The 23755-nt window shown below is 41.2% G+C and overlaps 1 protein-coding gene across 4 annotated transcripts in view; it reads left to right on the top strand.

The window, feature by feature from the left end:
* The window catches only part of tspan9a (tetraspanin 9a), a 310877-nt gene that overhangs the window by 237304 nt on the left and 49818 nt on the right, over positions 1–23755 (top strand). For all 4 annotated transcript variants that reach the window (XM_047387621.1, XM_047387605.1, XM_047387613.1 and 1 more), the window contains one exon: positions 18134–18325. In XM_047387621.1, the coding sequence (XP_047243577.1) occupies positions 18134–18325 (192 nt within the window). The remainder of the gene's footprint in view (positions 1–18133; positions 18326–23755) is intronic.

The following is a 23755-nucleotide window of genomic DNA, read 5'->3' as shown; positions in this document are numbered from 1 at the left end:
TGGTCATCCCTGTAACAGCAGAACTTGTGTGTTGGCTGGGCTAACCCAGGGTAACACGTACCACCTGCATGGAATACTAAGGTTTCCAAGTACCACCATAAAAAAAACACATTTTAAAACAATAATGAAGCAGGACATGGACGTTTTAACCTGTGTTGTTTCAATGAGACAAAATACAAAAAGAGGAAGTACAGCAACAATCTATTGTTTGATTAAAGGATGTAGATAAATTATACATTTAGTTTTGATTCAGGCGTTTCCAAGTTTCCAAGATTGAAGTTGGAAAAAAGACGGAAAATCTTGTGAAGTCAAAATTCCAACTGGGAAAGTTGTGGATTGGCCAGCAACCCATACCTGCTGGGTTTAAAAATAACCAGGTTATTTACACTTTAACAGACTTTATCTCATTGTTACATTATTACTCACATATCCTTCCATCATTTAGTCTTAGGGAACCTCGTTTAGAGATAATGTTCCTTCTGTGTTTGGATGCCTAAAACACAAAGAAATTCACCGCATAGCTCATCACTGAGAACAACAATTAGCATATCCCAACGGATTAAGATTGGTTTAATGACATTCGCAGATTCATGTTCTAGTTTAGAAGGAGCTACCAGAACTTGTTCTTGGTCCGGTGCTGATTGCTTAGTTTGTATCAGTAGTTTCAGAGTCTGTGAACAATTCATCGTCTAGCAGTTAATTAGCTTTATATTTAGCTTATGCAACAAAAGTACCACCATTGGTAATAACAGATCCCGGTATGAAAACGTGTTTTTTCTCTATGTTATGAAAATCATCCCTCTATAAAGCAGCCAGCTGTGGGATAACTAAATTGGATTTTGGGATTTTTTTCATGGTTTTTGTGAATCCTCTGGGATTCCAATCTGCAAATAAAACTTTAAGCAGATGGATAAAACCTTTTAATCTTACATTCCACATCTTTTTAATCCTTTAAATTCCTGCTAGTGCTTTTTTTGGGAGCCTGAAAGTGCCTTAACTGCCATCACAGCTCTGTGAATAATTTACTTGTTGTATAAAGCACACTGGCTGTAAAGTATTCACAGGCTAATAACCGGGAATCTCATAGGAATCCCAAGAGGACAAAAAGTGGGAAGTTGTACTGAGCAATGCTTTATGTACAGAAGCCAACAGTTTAGTTTTAGTCTTTTATGATGGGGCGAAATATTAAAATGATGTTGTGAAATATAATGCCACCATCATAGTAAAGCAGGAACAGTATTTTATACTTTGAACATCTTTCTGTTGTTCACCCGCAGAAAAGATAGATTTCAATTAGACTCATTAGGAACTTATTGTTTCTACTATAAAGAAATAAGTACAGCGCCTTGTGAAAGTATTCGGCCCCCTTGAACTTTTCAACCTCTTGCCACATTTCAGGCTTCAAACATAAAGATATAAAATAAAAAATTTTTGTGAAGAATCAACAACAAGTGGGACACAATCGTGAAGTGGAATGAAATTTATTGGATGTGTCAAACTTTTTTAACAAATAAAAAACTGAAAAGTGGGGCGTGCAATATTATTCAGCCCCCTTGCGTTAATACTTTGTAGCGCCACCCTTTGCTGCAATTACAGCTGCAAGTCTCTTGGGGTTTGTCTCTATCAGTTTTGCACATCGAGAGACTGAAATTCTTGCCCATTCTTCCTTGCAAAACAGCTGGAGCTCAGTGAGGTTGGATGGAGAGTGTTAGTGAACAGCAGTCTTCAGCCCTTTCCACAGATTCTCGATTGGATTCAGGTCTGGACTTTGACTTGGCCATTCCAACACCTGGATACGTTTATTTGTGAACCATTCCATTGTAGATTTGGCTTTATATTTTGGATCATTGTCTTGTTGGAAGATAAATCTCCGTCCCACAGAGCAGGTGCATTTATACGGAGACTTGATTACACACAGGTGGATTCTATTTATCATCATCAGTCATTTGGGACAACATTAGATCATTCAGAGATCCTCACTGAACTTCTGGAGTGAGTTTGCTGCACTGAAAGTAAAGGAGCCGAATAATATTGCACGCCCCACTTTTCAGTTTTTTATTTGTTAAACAAGTTTGACACATCCAATAAATTTAATTCCACTTCACGATTGTGTCCCACTTGTTGTTGATTCTTCACAAAAAATTTGAATTTTATATCTTTATGTTTGAAGCCTGAAATGTGGCAAGAGGTTGACCAGTTAAAGGGGGCCGAGTACTTTCGCAAGGCATTGTAGCTTGTAGATTGTTTGTTAGAAGTCTTTGTACTTGCTTGGATCAAAGCATTTTCACTGGCAGTGACATAATAGGTCGTAATTTTCTGACCCACAAGCAGAAACCAGTTTTTAATAAACTTTGTTTTCTGACAGGAGCAAAAGTCAGGCATACTGAGAAGGACAGGTGAGGTCTGTAGGGAATGTTTGATGAATAATGAGTGGGTAGCTTACTGTGCTGGACTGGGAATGACGCTCGGAGGGATAGCGGTGATGTGGGAGGCGTGCGCCGGAGGAGGGTTAGGATCCAGCTGTCTGAGTCAGTTGTCTGAGGAACCGTTGGAGAGCAGGCGGGCAGGTGGAAGCGGTTGGACACTTCGGAGAACAGTCAAGGAATTGTTTGTCTGGTTCGGTTATTGTCTTCAAAGGGAGGCTGGACGGGTTCTGGAAATCTAGCAGCTTACTGGACCTGGAGGTTGCAGCATGGATCAGGCTTAGACAGGCTTAGGCAGACAAGAATCACGTTCTCGATAAACAGAGTTTCTCAGAGCCTTGAGTTACCACTATGTGGTACCATCAGGCAAAGAATGCTTGTTCTGTTGCTCCTTATAAACACTCCAGCCGTGATTATTCTCAGGTGTGTGGCATTAAGCCACGCTAAACGCCCATCAGTGGCTCTCCTCAGGGAAGGCAGACTCAGAAAGACATACACAAAAACCCACATCGTGACAGGCAGTTTTCAAAAGTCCAAATACAGCACTTATTTTGTATAATTGCTTTTAATGCACCACATTTAGTGTACGGTAATTCATCTCTTTAGCAGCTGTGTAGTGCAAGATTTAAAGCTCAAAATAACTTATCTTGAATGATGAAGGATATGAAAAGAGCAAAAAGATGAGCAAGATGACTTTAGATTATTTAAAAAATGACCTTTCATCCACTAAGGCTTATATTTTCTTTGTTCATGTCTGGCAACCATGGAGAATGAACAGACCAGAAGCATTTATTTGTCTGGGGGAAAGCTTAATGAACAAAAACTTCTCTGACCGATGCACACAAAGGTGGAGACTGAGCTCCTAAAGGACTCATTTTTCTTTCTCAGCATGCTTCAAAATTGACCATTTTCCTTTGTTGAGCAGAAAACACAAATTTTCCATCTTTCCTTTGGGGCATTTTTGGCCTTTTTGATGTTTACGCTTGCTTTGTTTTTTTTCCTTGTTTTTACATTATTCTGGTTGCCTTTTTGCAGCTTGAATAGGAGTTACATTGTAACATGAATCTCTGAGTTGTAAAATCACAAAGAAAAATTTAAAAATCATGCCTTTAGAATATCCACTGTCTTCCCTCAGTGCAAAATCAGTTGTGGCAAAGAACAGATTTTACGTGCTTCAAGAAGGCGAGATTTGCAGCAAAAGGCAAAGGAGACCATTAAATGAGTGTCTCTGAGGTCAGCTTTGCGGTTTTGTTTTTATTGTTTTTTACAAATCTTACTGTTTATTGTGCTGTTGTGACTCGGTTTGTGTTTATGTGGCTTGAGTTAAATGGGGAACAGCACATGTGTACTTACAGATCAGCTGTATTACAAATTTCTCCTCCCTAATGTCATTGATCCCTCTTGAACTGGATTAGCGGCTTATTACCCATCAGGGCATGAACGCTGGACTTGTTAGGATCTTCTGTTTTGTCAGGGGCCAGGATGCTGGCAGCAGATCTTTTTGCAGGGCTTATAGCCTGGGACTACAGTGAATCAGGCTTAGTCTATCAAAGTGGGATCTGGGGAGTTTGAAGGCTGGTTGCTGGGTTTTTTATACAGCTTAAGGAGAAAATTCAGAACAGCTTTATATTCTGACCAGGAAAGCCCACTGCTAGTAAAAAATGTTGTCACATTTGGAGGCGAAGCTTTGTCTGTAGCAACATGTAGGTGGACCTCAGTGTGTTATTGTACCACTCACATTAACTGTAAGTTTATCCTGGTGAAATGTTGCATTATTGTAAAGTCATGAAACATCAACAGGATGTTATTGTTCACACCACATGCTGAATGTTTTTGTCTTGCTTGGACTATTTTCTGTAAACCTGAGAGATGACTGTGGGTTAAAATCCCCATAGATCAGACCAGCCCATCTGGCACTAACAACCATGTTCAGGGGTCACTTACATGCCCTTCTTACCCATTCTGATGCTCAGTTTATACAGGTCCTTCTCAAAATATTAGCATATTGTGATAAAGTTCATTATTTTCCATAATGTCATGATGAAAATTTAACATTCATATATTTTAGATTCATTGCACACTAACTGAAATATTTTAGGTCTTTTATTGTCTTAATACGGATGATTTTGGCATACAGCTCATGAAAACCCAAAATTCCTATCTCACAAAATTAGCATATTTCATCCGACCAACAAAAGAAAAGTGTTTTTAATACAAACAGTGTCAACCTTCAAATAATCATGTACAGTTATGCACTCAATACTCGGTCGGGAATCCTTTTGCAGAAATTACTGCTTCAATGCGGCGTGGCATGGAGGCAATCAGCCTGTGGCACTGCTGAGGTCTTATGGAGGCCCAGGATGCTTCGATAGCGGCCTTTAGCTCATCCAGAGTGTTGGGTCTTGAGTCTCTCAATGTTCTCTTCACAATATCCCACAGATTCTCTATGGGGTTCAGGTCAGGAGAGTTGGCAGGCCAATTGAGCACAGTGATACCATGGTCAGTAAACCATTTACCAGTGGTTTTGGCACTGTGAGCAGGTGCCAGATCGTGCTGAAAAATGAAATCTTCATCTCCTTAAAGCTTTTCAGCAGATGGAAGCATGAAGTGCTCCAAAATCTCCTGATAGCTAGCTGCATTGACCTTGCCCTTGATAAAACACAGTGGACCAACACCAGCAGCTGACACGGCACCCCAGACCATCACTGACTGTGGGTACTTGACACTGGACTTCTGGCATTTTGGCATTTCCTACTCCCCAGTCTTCCTCCAGACTCTGGCACCTTGATTTCCGAATGACATGCAGAATTTGCTTTCATCCGAAAAAAGTACTTTGGACCACTGAGCAACAGTCCAGTGCTGCTTCTCTGTAGCCCAGGTCAGGCGCTTCTGCCGCTGTTTCTGGTTCAAAAGTGGCTTGACCTGGGGAATGTGGCACCTGTAGCCCATTTCCTGCACACGCCTGTGCACGGTGGCTCTGGATGTTTCTACTCCAGACTCAGTCCACTGCTTCCGCAGGTCCCCCAAGGTCTGGAATCGGCCCTTCTCAACAATCTTCCTCAGGCTCCGGTCACCTCTTCTCGTTGTGCAGCGTTTTCTGCCACACTTTTTCCTTCCCACAGACTTCCCACTGAGGTGCCTTGATACAGCACTCTGGGAACAGCCTATTTGTTCAGAAATGTCTTTCTGTGTCTTACCCTCTTGCTTGAGGGTGTCAATAGTGGCCTTCTGGACAGCAGTCCGGTCGGCAGTCTTACCCATGATTGGGGTTTTGAGTGATGAACCAGGCTGGGAGTTTTAAAGGCCTCAGGAATCTTTTGCAGGTGTTTAGAGTTAACTCGTTGATTCAGATGATTAGGTTCATAGCTCGTTTAGAGACCCTTTTAATGATATGCTAATTTTGTGAGATAGGAATTTTGGGTTTTCATGAGCTGTATGCCAAAATCATCCGTATTAAGACAATAAAAGACCTGAAATATTTCAGTTAGTGTGCAATGAATCTAAAATATATGAATGTTAAATTTTCATCATGACATTATGGAAAATAATGAACTTTATCACAATATGCTAATATTTTGAGAAGGACCTGTATACACAATTGACTTTGCAATGGAATATAACATGAGATTGGTCCCAGTATGCATGGTGTTGTTCTGGAACTCTTACTGTAGCACCACCTTTAAGGTAAAAGCCTAAACAGTTCGTGTGCAGGGTGTGTGGGGTCTGCAGATATTTTAGCAGCTCTTTTTCTGACCCTAGACCTGTATAAGTCCTGGATGGAGGGAAGGTCAGCCCTGATGATTCTCTCTGCAGTCCTGATTGGTCGTTGCAGTCTGGACCTGTCCTGTTTTGTGGATGAGCCAAACCACACTGAGATGGACGAAAACAGGACAGACTGAATGATGGCAGTGTAGAAGATGACCAGCAGCTCCTTTCGAAGGTTGAACTTCTTGAGTTGCCTCAGGAAGTACAGTCTCTGCTGGGCCTTCTTCTGAACATTGTATATGTGTGAGGACCAGCTAAGGTTTTGAGAAATGGTGGTTCCTAGGAACCGGAAGTGGTCCACAGCAGACACAGTATTGTTGAGGATGGTGACGGGGGTGTGTGGGGGTTGGTGTTCTCCAAAGGTCCACCATCATCTCCACAGTCTTGAGTGGGTTAAGTTCCAGGTGGTTCTGACCACAACATTGAACCAGCCGATCCACCTCCTGTCTGTATGCAGACTCATCACTGTCCTGGATCAGTCCAATAATAGTGGTGTCATCTGCAAACTTAAGGAGTTTCACAGACGGGTCCGCTGAGGTGCAGTCATTTTGTAGAGGGAGAAGAGGAGTGGGGAGAGAACACACCCCTGGGGGGTGCCGGTGCTGATGGTTCTTGTGCGGGAGAAGATGCTCCCCAGCCTCACCTCCTGCTGCCGGTCCGTCAGGAAGCTGATGATTCACTCACAGGTTGGGGCTGGGTCTTGGTCTGGGACTGGGCCAATTGGTCTCTCAGGCAGGATGGGGAGACATTATCAGGTTCTGAGTCCCTCTTTGTTTTCAGGTCCTGAAAGATCCTATTTACATCTTCCTCTGAGATCCTAAGTACAGGCAGGGAGTCTGAAGTTAAGGGGGGAGGGTGGTTGGTGTATGGCAAGAATTTGTGTCTGAATCGGTTGTGGAGGAGTTGGGTTGAGGTGTGAACTGCTGCTTTTCATATCTGCAGTAGAAGCCATTCAACTGGTTTGCCAGGCGAGGCTTCTGCTCAGGGTTGGGGGAAGGTCTCCTGTAGGCAGTCAGATTTTTTAAACCATTCCAAACAGCAGAAGCATCTCCATGTGAGAAGCTTTTCTTTAGCTTCTCTCTGTAGCTTCTCTTTGCTGCTTTGATCTCATTGACAGGTGCAGCTGCCTCAGATGAGAAGTGAAACAAGGTTTATTGTTATTGTATGTGCAGAAGGTCTTGATCTGCACAGACATGTCCTCACAGAAACGCAATAACTCAGTAAGTTGCTTTAAGTCAGTGGCTGAAGTTTTAAAAACAGTTCATTTTTTCCAGTCAAAGCAGGCCTGTAACATCTGCTTTGACTCATCAGTCCACTTCTTAACAGTCTGAACCACAGGTTTGGAAGCTTTTCATTTCTGCCTGTAGGTTGGGATGAAATGGACCAGAGAGTGGTCAGAAAGTCCCAAAGCCGCCCTGCTGACAGCATAATATGCATCCATTAAAGTTGTGTAGCAATGGTCTATAGTGTTTTTATCCCTGGTAGGACACTTATTGTGCTGTCTGTATTTGAGAAGTTCATAGAATAGGTTTGCACTATTTAACTCCCCAAGAACAATGATGAGGAAGTCTGGATGTTTTTTTTCTCCATCTCTGTTATCAGCTCAGCCAATTGTTTTTCAGCTTCTGACGTGGAGCCTTTAAGTGGTATGTAAACGCCAACCAGTACAAACGGGCAGAACTCCCTCGGTGAATAAAACGGTTTGCAGTTTATGAGAAATGACTCCAGGCCAGGACTACATGTCTTCTTCAACACTTTGATGTATGTGCACCAGAGGTCATCTTGTTGGCCAGGGAACGTACATTTGCCCGGTGGATTGAAGGCACCACAAAAACATGCGCAAAATGAGAGACCAAAGTTCCGAGGCACCCATCATTGGCGCCACCTTGGATCTATATATAATTGGCTGATTTTACAATTTATTTTAGCAAGCAAATAAACAGGTGTAAGGAATAAAGTAGTACTGAGTACAGAAACAAAGCTTTTCTTTTATTTACAGCAAAATCTTAAATAAACTGAATTAAGTGACTTTAACATACATAGTTTCAGAACCTCAATCGTTCTGTCACTCAAACATCATAACTGGGTCACTGAGCAGCACCAGGAGACAGCCTGATTTGACAGAAGCAGCCATTTTCCACCACAGGTCATCACCTCACTGAGTGATCAGTGTGTAAAATGTCCTCCAATGTTCCACCTTAACACTCTGACCCCTGGTTAATATGGAGAAGATTGAAGAGGTTTGTGAAAGCGGCTGGCTCCATGTCACTGAGCCAGTTACTGCAGCAACTGATAATCTTCTGAGTCAACCACTCGGAAGAAGGGTCACAACCTATTTTCTTCTTCATCTTTTTTCTCTGAGCTCATTCTTTCTTTTACACACACCTCTCCAGTGTTTTCCATTCTCTCTGGATTTGAATATTCTGGTCTCCTCAGGGTTCACACACCTCACAGCTGACCTCTTTTTTTAGAAAGTTACCTCACTGTCGCTTCCTACTGTACTCCTGCAATTATTTCCCCGCTGAGCTTATTATAAGGTTCCCAGCAGCAAGACCTCTCTCATTCACAGAGACAGTCACATCTCATATCATCCTGTTTCCTCCACTTAAAAACTAATGTTGCTCTCCTCTCTGCTCAACTTTTTTGTCACTTTTCTTCTAGTGCTATTAGACAATGAACTTCATTCTGTCTTTGTCCACAAAGTGCTCTAAAAATGTTGCCCACCACATGCAAAGGTCACACATTGTCTCAGTGTTATTCTCCCATTAGCTTGCAAAGAAAAGATTAAACATTAAGAATAATTAAATGGGCTTGTGTTGTCAGGTTTCTATTCCCACAGCAAAGATTTTTTTTGTTCATTATAGCAGCAGTACGAATTTGTGTCTGAAATGTGAAAGCGACCTTGAGAGTGATGTGTGAGGTGTTGGAAAGCATCTCTGTGCTGCATGTATGCATGGGAGCACGGTAAAACAGAGCATCAAGGCAAAGCAACTGATAGGTTTTGACACTGTTTGCCAGTTCCTAACCAAGGGAGACATTTGAAAAACTAGGTTGTAAAGATACATCCATCTATAAAGCATATTAAATTTGAAAGAGTTAAGGACCTGGAAAGCTGTTATATGTCAGACTTAGTTTCTTAATGATGAAATGAATGTGGGAGTGGTGGCCTAGTGGTTAGAACAGGAGCTTTGTGTTCTGCAGGTGACACAAGGGGCCAGGTTCGTATCCCACAGATTGCCACTCTGGCTCCCTAATCAAGACTCGTATCCCCATAATGCTCCCCGGGCGCTGCACAATAGCAGCCCACTGCTCCCTATAAGGGATGGGTTAAATGCAGAGGAGAAATTGTGTTGTAATGTACATGTGCAATGACAAGATAAAGATGATTATTATAAAATCAAGTACAATAAAGCTTAAATGAGCCAAAGGCATCTGTTTTGTATCTGCACAAATATTTATCTAGAACCACATGTTAAATGATGTGTTGGATGTCATGTAAATAAACCAAACAGGAACTCATCTGATACAGCCAGTGGTTTGCAAAGTGGTACAGTGGGACTTATTATGGACCTAATGGAGCAAAAGAGAAAAGGATCTACAAAATAGGTACATCTCAATATATAAAAATGTCTACAATGTTTTCCTGTTATTTAACTCAAAAAGTAAAACCCTTTTAATTTATAGATTTATTTCACACAGGGTGACATATTTCAAGGATTTATTTCTGTTAATTTTCTGTTAATTTTGATGGTTATGGTTTTCAGCAGAAAATTTAAATCTTTTATGTATTTTTAAAACAGGAATATTATGTTATGGCTATGTAAGGGGGTAGACAGTAAATGGGAAGTCTGTGGACTTGACTGTGATCCAGCAGTCACTGACACCTTCTACCAGGTGTAAAAAGCTACAAAGGGTAATTGCTGGAGAAACCAGCTGTTCACAGAGGGCTGCATCCAAGCATAGAAATTGAAAGTTGAGTGGAAGGAAAAAGTGTGGTAGAAAAAGGTGCAAAAGGACCAAGGGTAACCGCAGATGTGAAAGGATTGCAAAAAACATTCAAGATTTTAGGGGATTCACAGATTCATGGACAGCTTCAGTGAATCAAAAGCTACCACACAAAAATAAATGCAGGATATCAATCAATCAATCAATCAAGAATAAGATATCAAATGAAACATAGCATTGAGCAATTGCAATTATAAGTGAGATATATAAACAATAAAAACACATGAAACTTGGAATTAGCTTTAACACAAAAAGTGATGTGTCACATAAAGCATAAATCACTTTGTATGTAATGAATCTATGTTTTTCAGTTTTTAATTGAATTCAATTCAATTCAGTTTTATTTATATAGCGCCAATTCACAACACATGTTGTCTCAAGGCTCTTCACAACAGTCAGGTTCATACATTCCAATTAATCCTAACAATTGTACAGTGCAGTCGGAGTTAGCTTTTTATTCAAATTGGTTAAAACGTTTTTCTATCTAAGGAAACCCAGCAGATTGCATCCAGTCAGTGACTTGCAGCATTCCCTCCTCCCGGATGAGCATGTAGAGACAGTGGACAGTCACTGGCGTTGACTTTGCAGCAATCCCTCATACTGAGCATGCATGTAGCGACAGTGGACTCGCTTTTAACAGGAAGAAACCTCCAGCAGAACCAGGCTCAGTGTGAGCGGCCATCTGCCACGACCGACTGGGGGTTTGAGAGAACAGAGCAGAGACATAAAGAGAACAAAGAAGCACTGGTCCAGGAGTACTTTCTATGGGAAGGAAAAGTAAATGTTAATGGATGTAGCTCCTTTAGTCGTTTCACCTAGAAAGAAAGAACAGATAAACTCTGAGCCAGTTTTCAAGGTTAGAGTCTGAAAGAGAGCACATATAATTAGTTACAGTAAAAGCTCAGTCAATTTCCATGTCTAGGAGAGAGAAAGGGTTAAACACTAAAAGACAGGGCTATGTGGATCATCAGTAGAGGGTGAGCATTAAGTTGTTGCCAGCAGAGGCTCGGGTGATTCCACTCTCCAGAAAGGTGTCACAGGTAGACACAGAGCCAGGCCAGGTGTAGCTTCTAGAAAGAGAATAGAGAGAACAAGGTTAAAAGCTGAAATAACAGCAAATAATGCAAAATTGGAGAGTAGTGTGAGAATGTAGCAAAGAGGGTGAAAGTGGTTGTTATGTCCTCCAGCAGCCTAAGCCTATAGCAGCATAACTACACAGATAGCTTCAGTTGAGATTATTTAGTTAAACGGCGCTTATTTACAACAATGTCGTCTCAAGGCACCCCACAAACTGTCCCAATGATGGTCATTGTTATACTAAAAACCACAACGATTGGGATACCTCTCTCTTTCAGATTGACCATAACCATTGGAAAAGAGAAGGGGTCATACAGGTAGCAGAAATGGAGGGTGTGTTTGCACCTCAACCATAACTGAGCCGGTTTAGGCTAAACCTGACTCCCCCTTACTCGATCCAACAGGGAGGGAAGAAGACGGAGGTAAAAAATAAGGAAGATAGCTCAGGATAAACTAAGCCACTCTAACTATAAGCTTTATCAAAAAGGTTCCACAGGAGAGGAGCCTGAGAACTAAAGGATCTGCCTCCCATTCTACTTCTAGAGACTCTAGGAACCACCAGTAAACCTGCAGTCTGAGAACAAAGTGCTCTGTTAGGAATATATGGACCAATCAGATCTCTGATGTATGATGGAGCTAGATTATTAAGGGCTTTATACGTGAGGAGGAGAATTTTAAATTCTATTCTGAATTTAACAGGGAGCCAATGAAGGGAAGCTAAAATAGGAGAAATATGATCTCTCTTTTTAATTTTCATCAGAACTCTTGCTGCAGCATTTTGAATCAGCTGAAGGCTTTTAACTGCATTTTGTGGACATCCTGATAGTAGAGAATTACAATAGTCCAGCCTTGAAGTAACAAATGCATGGACTAGTGTTTCAGCGTCACTCCTAGATAGGATATTTCTAATTTTGGCAATGTTCTGGAGATGAAAGAAGGAAATCCTAGAAACCCGTTTAATATGGGATTTAAATGACATGTCCTGGTCAAAAATAAAACCAAGGTTTTTTACTTTATTACCGGAGGTCAATTTAATGCCATCCAGGTTAAGTGATTTACCAAGCAGTTTCTTTTTTAAAGACTCCGGTCCAAAGACGACAACTTCAGTCTTGTTTGAATTTAGAAGCAAAAAATTTAACGTCATCCAAGTTTTTATATCTTCAAGACATGCTTGTAGTCTATCTAACTGGTTGGGCTCATCAGGATTTATGGATAAGTAAAGCTGAGTATCATCAGTGTAACAGTGAAAATTTATCCTATGCTGCCTGATAATTTGACCTACTGGAAGCATATATATAGTAAAGAGAATTGGCCCAAGTACTGAGCCCTGTGGTACTCCACAATTAACCCTGGAGTTTAAAGATGATTTATCATTTACATGAACAAACTGGAATCTGTCAGACAGATAATATTTAAACCAGCCTAGCGCTGTTCCGCTGATCCCTACAGCATATTCCAGCCTTTCTAAGAGAATTTTATGGTCGACTGTATCAAATGCAGCACTGAGATCTAACAGAACCAGAACAGACACAAGTCCATTATCTGAGGCCATAAGAATATCATTAGTGACTTTCAGCAGAGCTGTTTCAGTGCTATGATGAGCTCTGAAACCTGACTGAAACTCTTCAAACAGGTCATTGCTGTGTAAATGCTCACACATTTGATTAGCAACAATTTTCTCAAGAATTTTAGATAAGAATGGAAGATTGGATATAGGTCTGTAATTTTTCAAGTCATCTCGATCAAGCGAAGGTTTCTTAAGTAAAGGTTTAATTACAGCTAACTTAAAAGCCTGTGGTTCTGATCCATTTACTAAGGATAGATTAATCATATCTAAAATGGGGCTGGTAATCAGAGGGAACACTTCCCTAAATAATTTGGTTGGGATTGGGTCTAACATACAAGTTGAAGGTTTAGATTAAGCTAATATTTCTGATAACTCAGGAAGCTCCACAGGATCAAAACAGTCCAAACACAAATCAGGTTCTGCAGTTATTTCCAATGTTGTCTCACTTGCTGAGGATGAAGTAATCATCTTCGGGAGTATGTCAAAGATTTTCTTTTTAATAGAATCAATTTTATTTAAGAAGAATCCCATAAAGTCATGACTGCTAAGAGCTAAGGGAATGGATGGCTCAACAGAGCTATGACTCTGTGTAAGTTTAGCAACTGTACTAAAGAGAAACCTAGGATTATTCTTGTTCTCTGCTTTTAATGATGAGAAATAAGCTGTTCTAGCTTGGCGAAGTGTCTTTTTACACAACTGTAGGCTATTTTTCCAGATTAAGTAGGAATCCTCTAGGTGTGTAGAGCGCCATTTTCTCTCCAATTTTCTAACATTGTGCTTTAAAGTACGCAGCTCTGAATTAAACCAAGGAGCTAGCCTCCTATGAATGATTACCTTCTTTTTCAAGGGGGCTGCATTGTCTAATACATCACGCAATGATGAAGAAACACTATGAACAAAAGAGTCAATTCGTGAAAGGGCAGAAACAGAATTATTGCCCTCCACTGTGTTTTTCAGTGATAATGAGGAAATTGAAAGTGGAACAAATTCTTTAAAGGTTGTTACAGCATCGCCTGATAATGATTTACTATAATGAAATTTTCTTTCAGGTGTGGAGTACTCGGTTAAATTAAACTCAAAGGTTATTAAGAAATGGTCAGACAGGACAGGGTTATGAGAGAATATTGTTACGTCTTTACACTCAATGCCATATGTCAGCACAAGGTCCAGAGAATGAAGACAAAGGTGGGTAGGTTTGTTAATGTGTTGATCAAAGCCAATTGAGTCTAAGATAGCATTAAACGCTATATATAGGCTATCACTTTCAGTGTCTACATGAATGTTAAAATCCCCCACTATAATAACTTTATCTGTATTTAACACTAAATCAGATAAAAGGTCTGAAAACTGATCTAAAAATTGAGAGTAAGGGCCTGGTGGACGGTACAAAACAACAAACAGAAGAGGTTTTAGTGCTTTGCAATTTGGATGAGGAAAACTAAGGATTACTCAAGTAAATTTATTTTTTGATGATATTAGGATTTATTGAGATACACATCAATGAGTTTTGGACAGAAAGACAATTATAACATTTATGTTTAAAGCAAAGTGTCTGTGTAGAGATGAGAGTTTTTACAGTAAGATCTCTCTGTCGCTCCTCTCAAGCCTCAGCGGTATTTGGAGATTCCTTGATCTTTTCCTGCGGATGGGTTCACGAGACACAGCCACAGCTCATTTATGATCAGATAAAGAGCTCAAACTCAGTCTCACACCTAAGGTCAGATAAGAGACAGGATCAGTGTATATAGGCTGTATTTTATGTGGCACAGAGACACACCTTTATGACAGTGTGGTATTTAATTGCAGTAGTAGTAGTAGAACCAGAGCAGGGATTAGGTGGGCTCAGATCTAACAGATTGAATGTGATGGGGGGTTTCACAATCACTTCAGTGACTGACACACTCAGATAAGATCAGTTCACTGGGCCTTAAATACAATTAAGAGAAGGTACTGTATTCCTCTCCACCAGGACTCTTAAGCCTCGCTAGCTGTAAATCCACTTTATCTATGTGGCCTCCTAAACTTTCTATTAGTCCTCTGCCTTCTTGAATCCCTTTTCACACACTATATATTACCTGGTCTTCTAAATGGTGTTAGCTTTGAATTTTGAATCTGTATGTTTAATGCTCAGCAACAAGGATGACCTTTCCCACTGTTTTCAAGGGACATTGGGATTCCTCTTGTTCTTAAACAGTTAGACATAAAAAGGCAGATGGGTGCCTCCGGATGAATTCTGCATCATTTGAATTATTCAGAATTTAAGGATAAAAGTACTGGTTTGCATGCGAAATGTCCTGTTTTCTGTTCATTGAGGTGTGATCTTATTTAGACATCTTACAATGTACCACATATTTTATTGTATTTTCTTGGGATTTTTTTTTATGATAGACCAACACAAATTACTGCATAAATGCAAAGAGGAAAGGTAAAGTAAACGCGCTTTTAATTGTTTTTTACAAATAAAAAATTTTAAACTGTGGTGAGCCTTTTTATTATTAATTTGTTATAAATTGTACGTTTAGGGTTGTGTCATGCTGGTGATTTAACCTCTGGCCTAGTAGTTTCTGCAGCCTTTAACAGGCTTGTCTGGTATTTGTCTTCAATCCATCTGACCTGCTTCCCTGTCCTTGCATTCCCACATCATTATACTGCCACCATAATTTTTCATGCCATTCTCTGAGGCCTTTACAAAACAGCTGCAAATATAATATGATTAATTCTCACGTGGTTGGACTCTAATAATTAGGTCAGGTCTGTAGGTAACTTTTTAGACTGGATTTTAGTTAGGGTCATTAAGGTTAAAGAGGCGGCATATAAATCCATGCCACACTTCAGATTTTTATTCCAATTTGCTCTGCTTTGTGTTCAGGCGGTATAAAACCTCTGTATTCTTGCCTTGAGGGAAGTTAAGTGTGGCTCGCCTGTCATCTGTTTATGAGTGTTTATAAGTGGTCATAAATCAGTTTTGATAATCAAGGTTTTTTTGCAGACCACATTCCCTTTAACCTTGACAGAAGATGTTCAGAACACAGACTTTTTGCAAAATGACAGTCTGCTGGTTAATTTTAGCATTCTCAAACAGAGCTCTTATCAGTCTTGACGCATTACTCTGTGCTTCCCACCTCTTCTTTTTAATTCAGTTATTGCCTATTCTCTGCAAGAGCAAGCATCATCTTCCTGGGTGTACTGCTCTCCATGCACCAGATTTTTGTGATCACATCAATCTGTGTGAAGTCAAACTGGCACAGCTCAAAGGTCAAAGATCAGCGGCTGTGGGACTGGGCTCATCTGACATTTGAGATGGGAATGCATGTCTTATTAATATATCCTGATGGACTCATTAGACCTGAGGCATTTCTCACCATTTTATGGTGCTCTCAGTTAAAACCCCATTTACTTTACACATCATCGGCTAACGCTAAGGAGAGCTACGTTGGAGCTACATGTTCTTCCTGAGTCACTTTAATCACTTTGTTCGCCTGAGGTGTGAAATATCTGCTGCACTTACTCTAAGTCTAATCAAACCTACATTTGATGTTTTAAATAGGTGTAAACTAGTTTCATCATCCATTGTCATATCTGACAGTTAAACTTCATCAGTTTCAGTGTATATTATGGATTCCTTATTTTATTGCAGTAAAATAAGATATTAATTTCTCCATGATTCCCAGCTAATGATGGCTGTGTTTGAATCTGTGCTTTCTGTACATATTGCTGACGAGGAATATGCCATTATGGGACAGCAGTGCATGGATTAGAAATGAAAATGGCAGTAGAGCAAAAAGGAGGCTGTACCTTTTAGGAATGGTTGATATGGACCATTTTATTGTGATATTTTATGGCAATTATTGCAAAAATGATAAAAACTATTCACCAGCGTTCTCCAGCATTTTTGGCAATATAGCAATCACTGCATGCAATAAGAGCTTCTCAAACGCAAATACTGCTTTAAAACTATTTTATCATTATCAAAAGTTATACTTCACTGCACCAGTTACATTATTTTTTGCAATTATCTGCTAAACAGCATGCAATAACTTTCAAGTTAAAGTTGATATTTACTGAGGCTGTCATAGAACCAGGAGTACAGAAATTGTTCAAATAGAAAAGTTAATGATACAAACCCTGCATGTTTGTGAACATTCTCAATTAGAGCTTATTGTCATCACAATAAATCATAATATCTATTAGTGATTTTCAAGGATACACAGTATAACAGTTGCCCATTCCTAATACAGTTACCATGCTTTACATCATTTCTTTGATTGTTTTTCATGACAATATTTGCTTGATTTTTTTATTTATTTTGGAAGTCACCTAGTAAACGCCCCCACTTCACCCATTGCCTATATTATTATCTCTGAAAAAATAGAGCAACACTTCAGCAAATCAAAGCCTTCCATAAACATTTATTTTGCACCAAGTCTCAGTCTGCAGATGTCACACACATCAACAGGAATCTGCTGGGGTGAGATTAGGGAACTGCTTCCTGTAGGTAAAGATCAAATCCACTGCAGGTGGTTTCAGAAAGCCTGAGAGATGTCCTCTTTGGATCTAGGACTAATTACATAGCTGTTTGTTCTGGATTTATTATAATCTGCTCACATAATCAAAAACTGTGCAACTCAAGTCCAATATTTTTCCCTAATCTCTCACAGAGCTGTTATTGGCTTATCATTGCTTTAATTAACATAATCCTAGTAGTTTTTTTTAGCTGTGTCTAGTAACTGTGTGGGTCACTGGCAAACGAAATAAAGCTGAATGTTTTACTGTGTTTTTTGTTTCAATTCAAATGTCACCTCGGGCTGCATGGTTGCACAGTGGTTAGCACCGTTGTCTTGCAGCAAGAATGTCTTGGGGTCAAACTCCCGGCCAGGGGTCATGTGGCACGGGGTTTGCATGGAGTTTGCATGTTCCGGGTACTCCGGCTTCCTCCAACAGTCCACAAACATGACTGTTAGGTCAATTGGTCTCAGTAGACTGCCCTTGGGTGTGAATGGGTTTGTGCATGGTTGTTTGTCCTGTGTGTCTCTGTTTTGCCCTGGGATGAGCTGGTGACCTGTCCGGGGTGTGGCCCGCCTGTAGACTGCTCGAGATGGGCACCAGCTCCCCTGCGACCCTGTAAGGGTATAAAAATGTATGGATGGGTGGATGTAACCCCACTTGCCTGTGGAGGTCTGCATTCAGAGGAGAGCTAGAAATGGTTTTAGATGTGAAGAATGTTTCTAGTTGACCATGAAATGACCCCAACTTATTTGTTTTCTCACCTTGACATCTGTTGTCTTTTCCTTTGCAGTTATGTGGCTGTGGGCTGCTTGGCGTGGGTATCTGGCTCTCTGTGTCACAGGGCAGTTTTGCCACGTTCTCACCTTCATTCCCTTCACTGTCAGCTGCCAACATGGTCATTGCCATCGGCTCAATCGTCATGGTAACGGGCTTTCTTGGTTGTCTGGGTGCCATCAAGGAGAACAAGTGCCTGCTTCTAAGTGTAAGTTAAATCTATACATATCCAAACATTGTCTTAGTATGAATGCACAAGCTGTAACTCTTCTCTAAGTCCTTGTAGATTTAGCTTCCTAAATAAACTGTTTGGAAACCACCAGGGAAGTTACCATTTATTCATGCTTTCAGTGGCTATAAATAGTCATAATCCTGCATCAGAGAGACATTTTGAATATTGTGTTACAAAAACAGTGATTATCAGGGTTCCTATAGAGTCATGTAAAGCCTGGATTCGTTTGGAAAAAGTTGCCAGATTTTACTTATTCTTTCATTTAAAGAGAAAAATCTGAATTTATGAAAATTAAAGAGCTTATTTGTTTATTTGCAGATGATGTCTTTTATATTTATCTTTTCATTTGCAAAATCCCAAACGAAGTTTTGGTTGAACTCATTTTTGTTTTCTTGACAGAGAAGTCACAGATAAATACCCTCTCATTCTACATTTGAAAAAAAAAGAGAAATTTCACAGTTTTTTGGCCTTCGGACGCTAATAGATCAGTGTTTTAAACTGGACCTAAGGTCCTTTAACTGGGACTGGTTAAAATGCCAAACAAATCACCGATACCCCTTTTGAATATATATGAAGAAATTGAATCTATCAAAGATCGCAAATTGTGCTTCAATGAATCCATATTGTGGCTCTGCAAACCTGTTATGAGGACGACAAGGAAGTGGAGCAGTGAGGCTGTGGAGAATCTCCAGGCGTGTTTAGGCTGTACAGACTGGGATGTGTTCAGGACTACTACCAACAGTCTGGACGAGTACACAGAGGCTGTGACTTCCTACATCAGCTTCTGTGAGGACAGCTGTGTACCATCATGCACCAGGGTGAGTTACAACAACGACAAACCCTGTTTCACAGCTAAACTCAGAAGGTTAAGACTGGATAAGGAAGAGGCCTTCAGGAGTGGGGACAAAGACATATACAGAGAGGCAAAGTACAAGTTTGGCAAGGCAGTGAAAGAGGCCAAACGACTGTACTCTGAGAAGCTCCAAATCCAGTTCTCAGCCAACGACTCTGCGTCTGTCTGGAAAGGGCTCAAGCAAATCACCAACTACAAGCTGAAAGCCCCCCACTCCATCAACGACGCCTCGCCAACGACCTGAACGAGTTCTACTGCCGCTTTGAAAGACAAAGGGACAGTCCAGCAACCATCCCCCACGACGCCCCCCAACAGCTGCAGCCACAATCCACCACCCCCACCTCCCCAACCTCAAGAGGGGCCTTGGCACCTCTAACCCCCACCCTGAAGTTCCCCCCCACCAGCCCCCTACCCACGCCGAGGACGGCTCTTTCCATCCAGGAGAGGGACGTCAACAAACTCTTCAGGAGACAGAACCCCCGGAAAGCTGCTGGTCCGGATTCTGTCTCACCAGCCAGCCTGAAGCATTGCGCTGATCAGCTGTCTCCAGTCTTCACAGACATTTTTAACACCTCACTGGAGACATGTCATGTGCCAGCCTGCTTCAAGTCCTCCACCATCGTCCCTGTTCCCAAGAAGCCAAGGACCACAGGGCTTAATGACTTCAGACCCGTCGCCCTGACCTCTGTGGTGATGAAGTCCTTTGAGCGCCTTGTGCTCTCACACCTAAAAGACATCACCGACCCCCTCCTGGACCCCCTGCAGTTTGCCTACAGAGCCAACAGGTCTGTAGATGATGCAGTCAACCTAGCCCTTCACTTCATCCTCCGGCACCTGGACTCCACAAGAACCTATGCCAGGATCCTGTTTGTGGATTTCAGCTCTGCCTTCAACACCATCGTCCCAGTTCTGCTACAGGAGAAGCTCTCCCAGCTGAGTGTGCCCGACTCCACCTGTAGGTGGATAACTGACTTCCTGTCTGACAGGAAGCAGCGCGTGAGGCTGGGGAAGCACGTCTCTGACTCCCTGACCATCAGCACCGGTTCCACCCAAGGCTGTGTTCTCTCTCCTCTGCTCTTCTCCCTGTACACCAACAGCTGCACCTCCAGTCACCAGTCTGTCAAGCTTCTGAAGTTTGCGGACAACACCACCCTGATCGGACTCATCTCTGATGGTGACGAGTCTGCGTACTGATGGGAGGTGGACCATCTGTTGGACTGGTGCAGCCAGAACAACCTTGAGCTCAACGCTCTAAAGACAGTGGAGATGGTTGTGGACTTCAGGCAGAACCCAGCCCCACCTGCCCCCATCATCCTCTGTGACTCCACAATTGACACTGTGGAATCTTTCCGCTTCCTGGGAACCATCATCTCCCAGGATCTCAAGTGGGAGCCAAACATCAGCTCCCTCATCAAGAAAGCCCAGCAGAGGATGTTCTTCCTGCGGCAGCTGAAGAAATTCAACCTGCCAAAGACTATGATGGTGCACTTCTACACAGCCATCATTGAGTCCATCTTCACCTCCTCCATCACCATCTGGTACGCCGCTGCTACAGCCAAGGATAAGGGCAGGCTGCAGCGTGTCATTCGGTCTGCTGAGAAGGTGATTGGCTGCAGTCTACTGTCGCTCCAGGAACTGTACACCTCCAGGACCCTGAAGCGGGCAGGGAAGATTCTGGCTGATCCCTCCCACCCCGGTCACAGACTCTTTGAAACTCTCCCCTCTGGCAGGAGGCTGCGGTCCATCCGGACCAAAACCTCACGCCACAAGAACAGTTTTTTCCCATCTGCCACCAGCCTTGTTAACAAAGCCCGGAAACCACCCTGACACTCTCCCTTCTGATTCTGATTTAGTGTAGGATAATCCACTTTAGATTTGACAAGACAAGAGTTCCTTAAATTGACTGGTTGTCCTTTGCCATGCCACACTCAGTGCTGTTAGGCTCACAGCGTCGTGATGTTTATTCATACATATTCTTCATTTAACGAGTTCTCATTTTTAAGAAAGATCGGTTTAAGCCACCATACTGTATAAAACACAATATATGCTAAATATTCATTTAGCAATTCAATTCAATTCAATTCAATTCAAAGGGAAATTAAATGTTGTTGTAGCTCATTATGAAGGTTTCTTCAAAGAGTCGTAGATGCTGATGGCTGTGGGCAGGAAGGATCTCCTGTAGTGCTCCGTCTTACAGCAGATCTGAAGAAGCCTCTGACTGAAGACACTCTGGTGTTGTACAACAGTCTCATGAAGAGGATGCTCAGGGTTCTCCATAATGTTCTTCATTTTATGAAGAATTCTTCTTGGCACAATGATCTCCAGAGGTTCCAGAGGAGCAAGTCTTGATTATTAGCTTGTTGAGCTTGTTCAAGTCCTTGGTTTGATGCTGTTACACCAGCAGATGATGGCAGAAGAGATCACACTCTCCACAACAGACTTATAAAAGATATCCAGGATTTTGCTGCAAACACTGAAGGTCCTAGGCCTTTTCAAGAAGTACCATCTGCTCTGTCCCTTCTTGTAGTTTTACAGTTTCATCTCCACTCCAGTCTGTTGTCCAGGTGAACACTAAGGTATTTATACTCCTTCACCACCTACACTTTTTCTCCCATGATGGAAATAGTCTTTGACCTATTCCTGTTTCTTTTAAAATCTACAATGATCTCCTTTGTTTTATTCACGTTCAAGATGAGATGATTGTTTCCACACCATGCCACAAAGCGGTCCACCACCTTCCTGTACTCAGCTTCTTGTCCATCTCTGATCCACCCCACGACTGCAGAATCATCTGAGTGTTTCTGCTGATGACAGGAGTCTGTCTTGTACTGGAAGTCTGAGGTGTACAGAGTTGAAGATGCCATCATACACCTTCTTCAACAAACCTACTCATACAAGTTCAACTTGACTTGGAATCTGAAAATTTAATTGTAAAGTTGAATTTAATTGACTTGTAAAGTGCCTTTAGACAACATATGTTGTGAATTGGCGTTATATAAATAAACTGAATTTAACTGAACTGAAGTTTAATCAGTTTAATGCATTGATGTACACATATCAGACAAAACATTAAGACCATTCACAGGTGAAGTGAAAAATACTTTACATTGTACATGTTAGTGGCTGGGATGTAGACAGCAACTGAACATTTTGTCTTCAAAGCTGATGAAGGAGAAGCAGCAGAATTTGGAAGGAATAAGGATTTACATTAGTCTTACAAAGGATAAATTGGATTGCCTAGACAACTGGTTTCAGTATCTCCAAAATTGCAGCTCCTGTGGTGTGATCCCAGTCTGCAGTGATTAGTATCCATCAAAACTGGTCCAGGGAAGGAAAAGTGGTGAACCTGTGATGGACTCATTGTGGCACATGGAGAGCAAAGGGTTGCCCACGTGGGACAATCCAACAGATAAGCTACTGTCTGAGGACAATAATGAGCAAAGTTCTGCTGGAAAACCTTGGGTCCTGTCATCCATGTGGATGTTACTTTGACCTGAACAACCTACCAAAGTATTGTTGCAGACCATGTACCCCATTCATGGAAACGATATTCCCTGATAGCTGTGGCCCATTTCAGCAGGATAATGCTCCCTGCCACAGAGCAAAACTGGTTCAGGAATGGTTGAGGAGCCCATAAGTGTTGGCTTCACCACCAAATTCCCCAGATCTCATTACAATTGAATTTCTGTGGGATGTACTGGACAAAGTGCGATCCATGGAGTACCCGACATCTTGTTACCCAACATCTTAGCAGTAAAAAGGAGACTTAAGACATTATTAGGCAGGTGGTCATAATGTTATGCCAGATGTTTTTCATAATCCTTTTTATGTAAAAAAAAAATGGATGTGTTGAAGTCATTGATGTTTTTGTCATTAAAACAAGACAAGAACGGGACCAGAAGAGACTCTGAAAAACTCCATTTTTATGTTTTCCAAAATATGTTTAACAAATCCAAGCTGTTTCAAACAACCTGAAATCAGCATGAAATCATTTACTCCAGGTTTGACCTGCATATGCATTGTAGTTGGCTTGCTCGCCTCATTTCAAAGATGCCAAAATAGCAATAAAAATACTTTTATTGTGTGTTTTCACAACAACAATTAGGTTTCATGAATCTCAGATTGAACTTTGAAGAAACTCTGTTAAATTATTCAGTTCAGACTTGATCAGTCTAAGCATTTTAGCTTTTATGCTACAGCACAGCATATACTCAAGCACAAAATTACTCATACCCCTGGCAGATTTAGCTTTAAAGTAATATTATAATATGACCAACATGTTTCTTATATTAATGTTTTGGAGTGACGCAGCCTGGGTCCCGGCCTGAATATGTTAGAGAATCAGTGGAGGGATCTAAAGATTAGGATGATGGCAAGGAGGCCTTCCAACCATGTCATGTCAGTCCAGAGAGACTTTTCCTCTGGAAGATATTTTGTAAAATATCTCAACAAAATATTGTACCAAATGGACATAGCACTCTGAAAGGCACTTATTATTAATGAGCTAAATTATTAAAATGTTCTATTATTCATTACAAAGCCTAGTTTGGCTT

This window comes from Girardinichthys multiradiatus, chromosome 2 (genome assembly GCF_021462225.1).
Source record: "Girardinichthys multiradiatus isolate DD_20200921_A chromosome 2, DD_fGirMul_XY1, whole genome shotgun sequence".
NCBI classification, from domain to species: Eukaryota; Metazoa; Chordata; class Actinopteri; order Cyprinodontiformes; family Goodeidae; genus Girardinichthys; species Girardinichthys multiradiatus.
The sequence above is the reverse complement of the archived record's forward strand: the minus strand, read 5'-3'. Positions and strand labels throughout refer to the sequence as shown.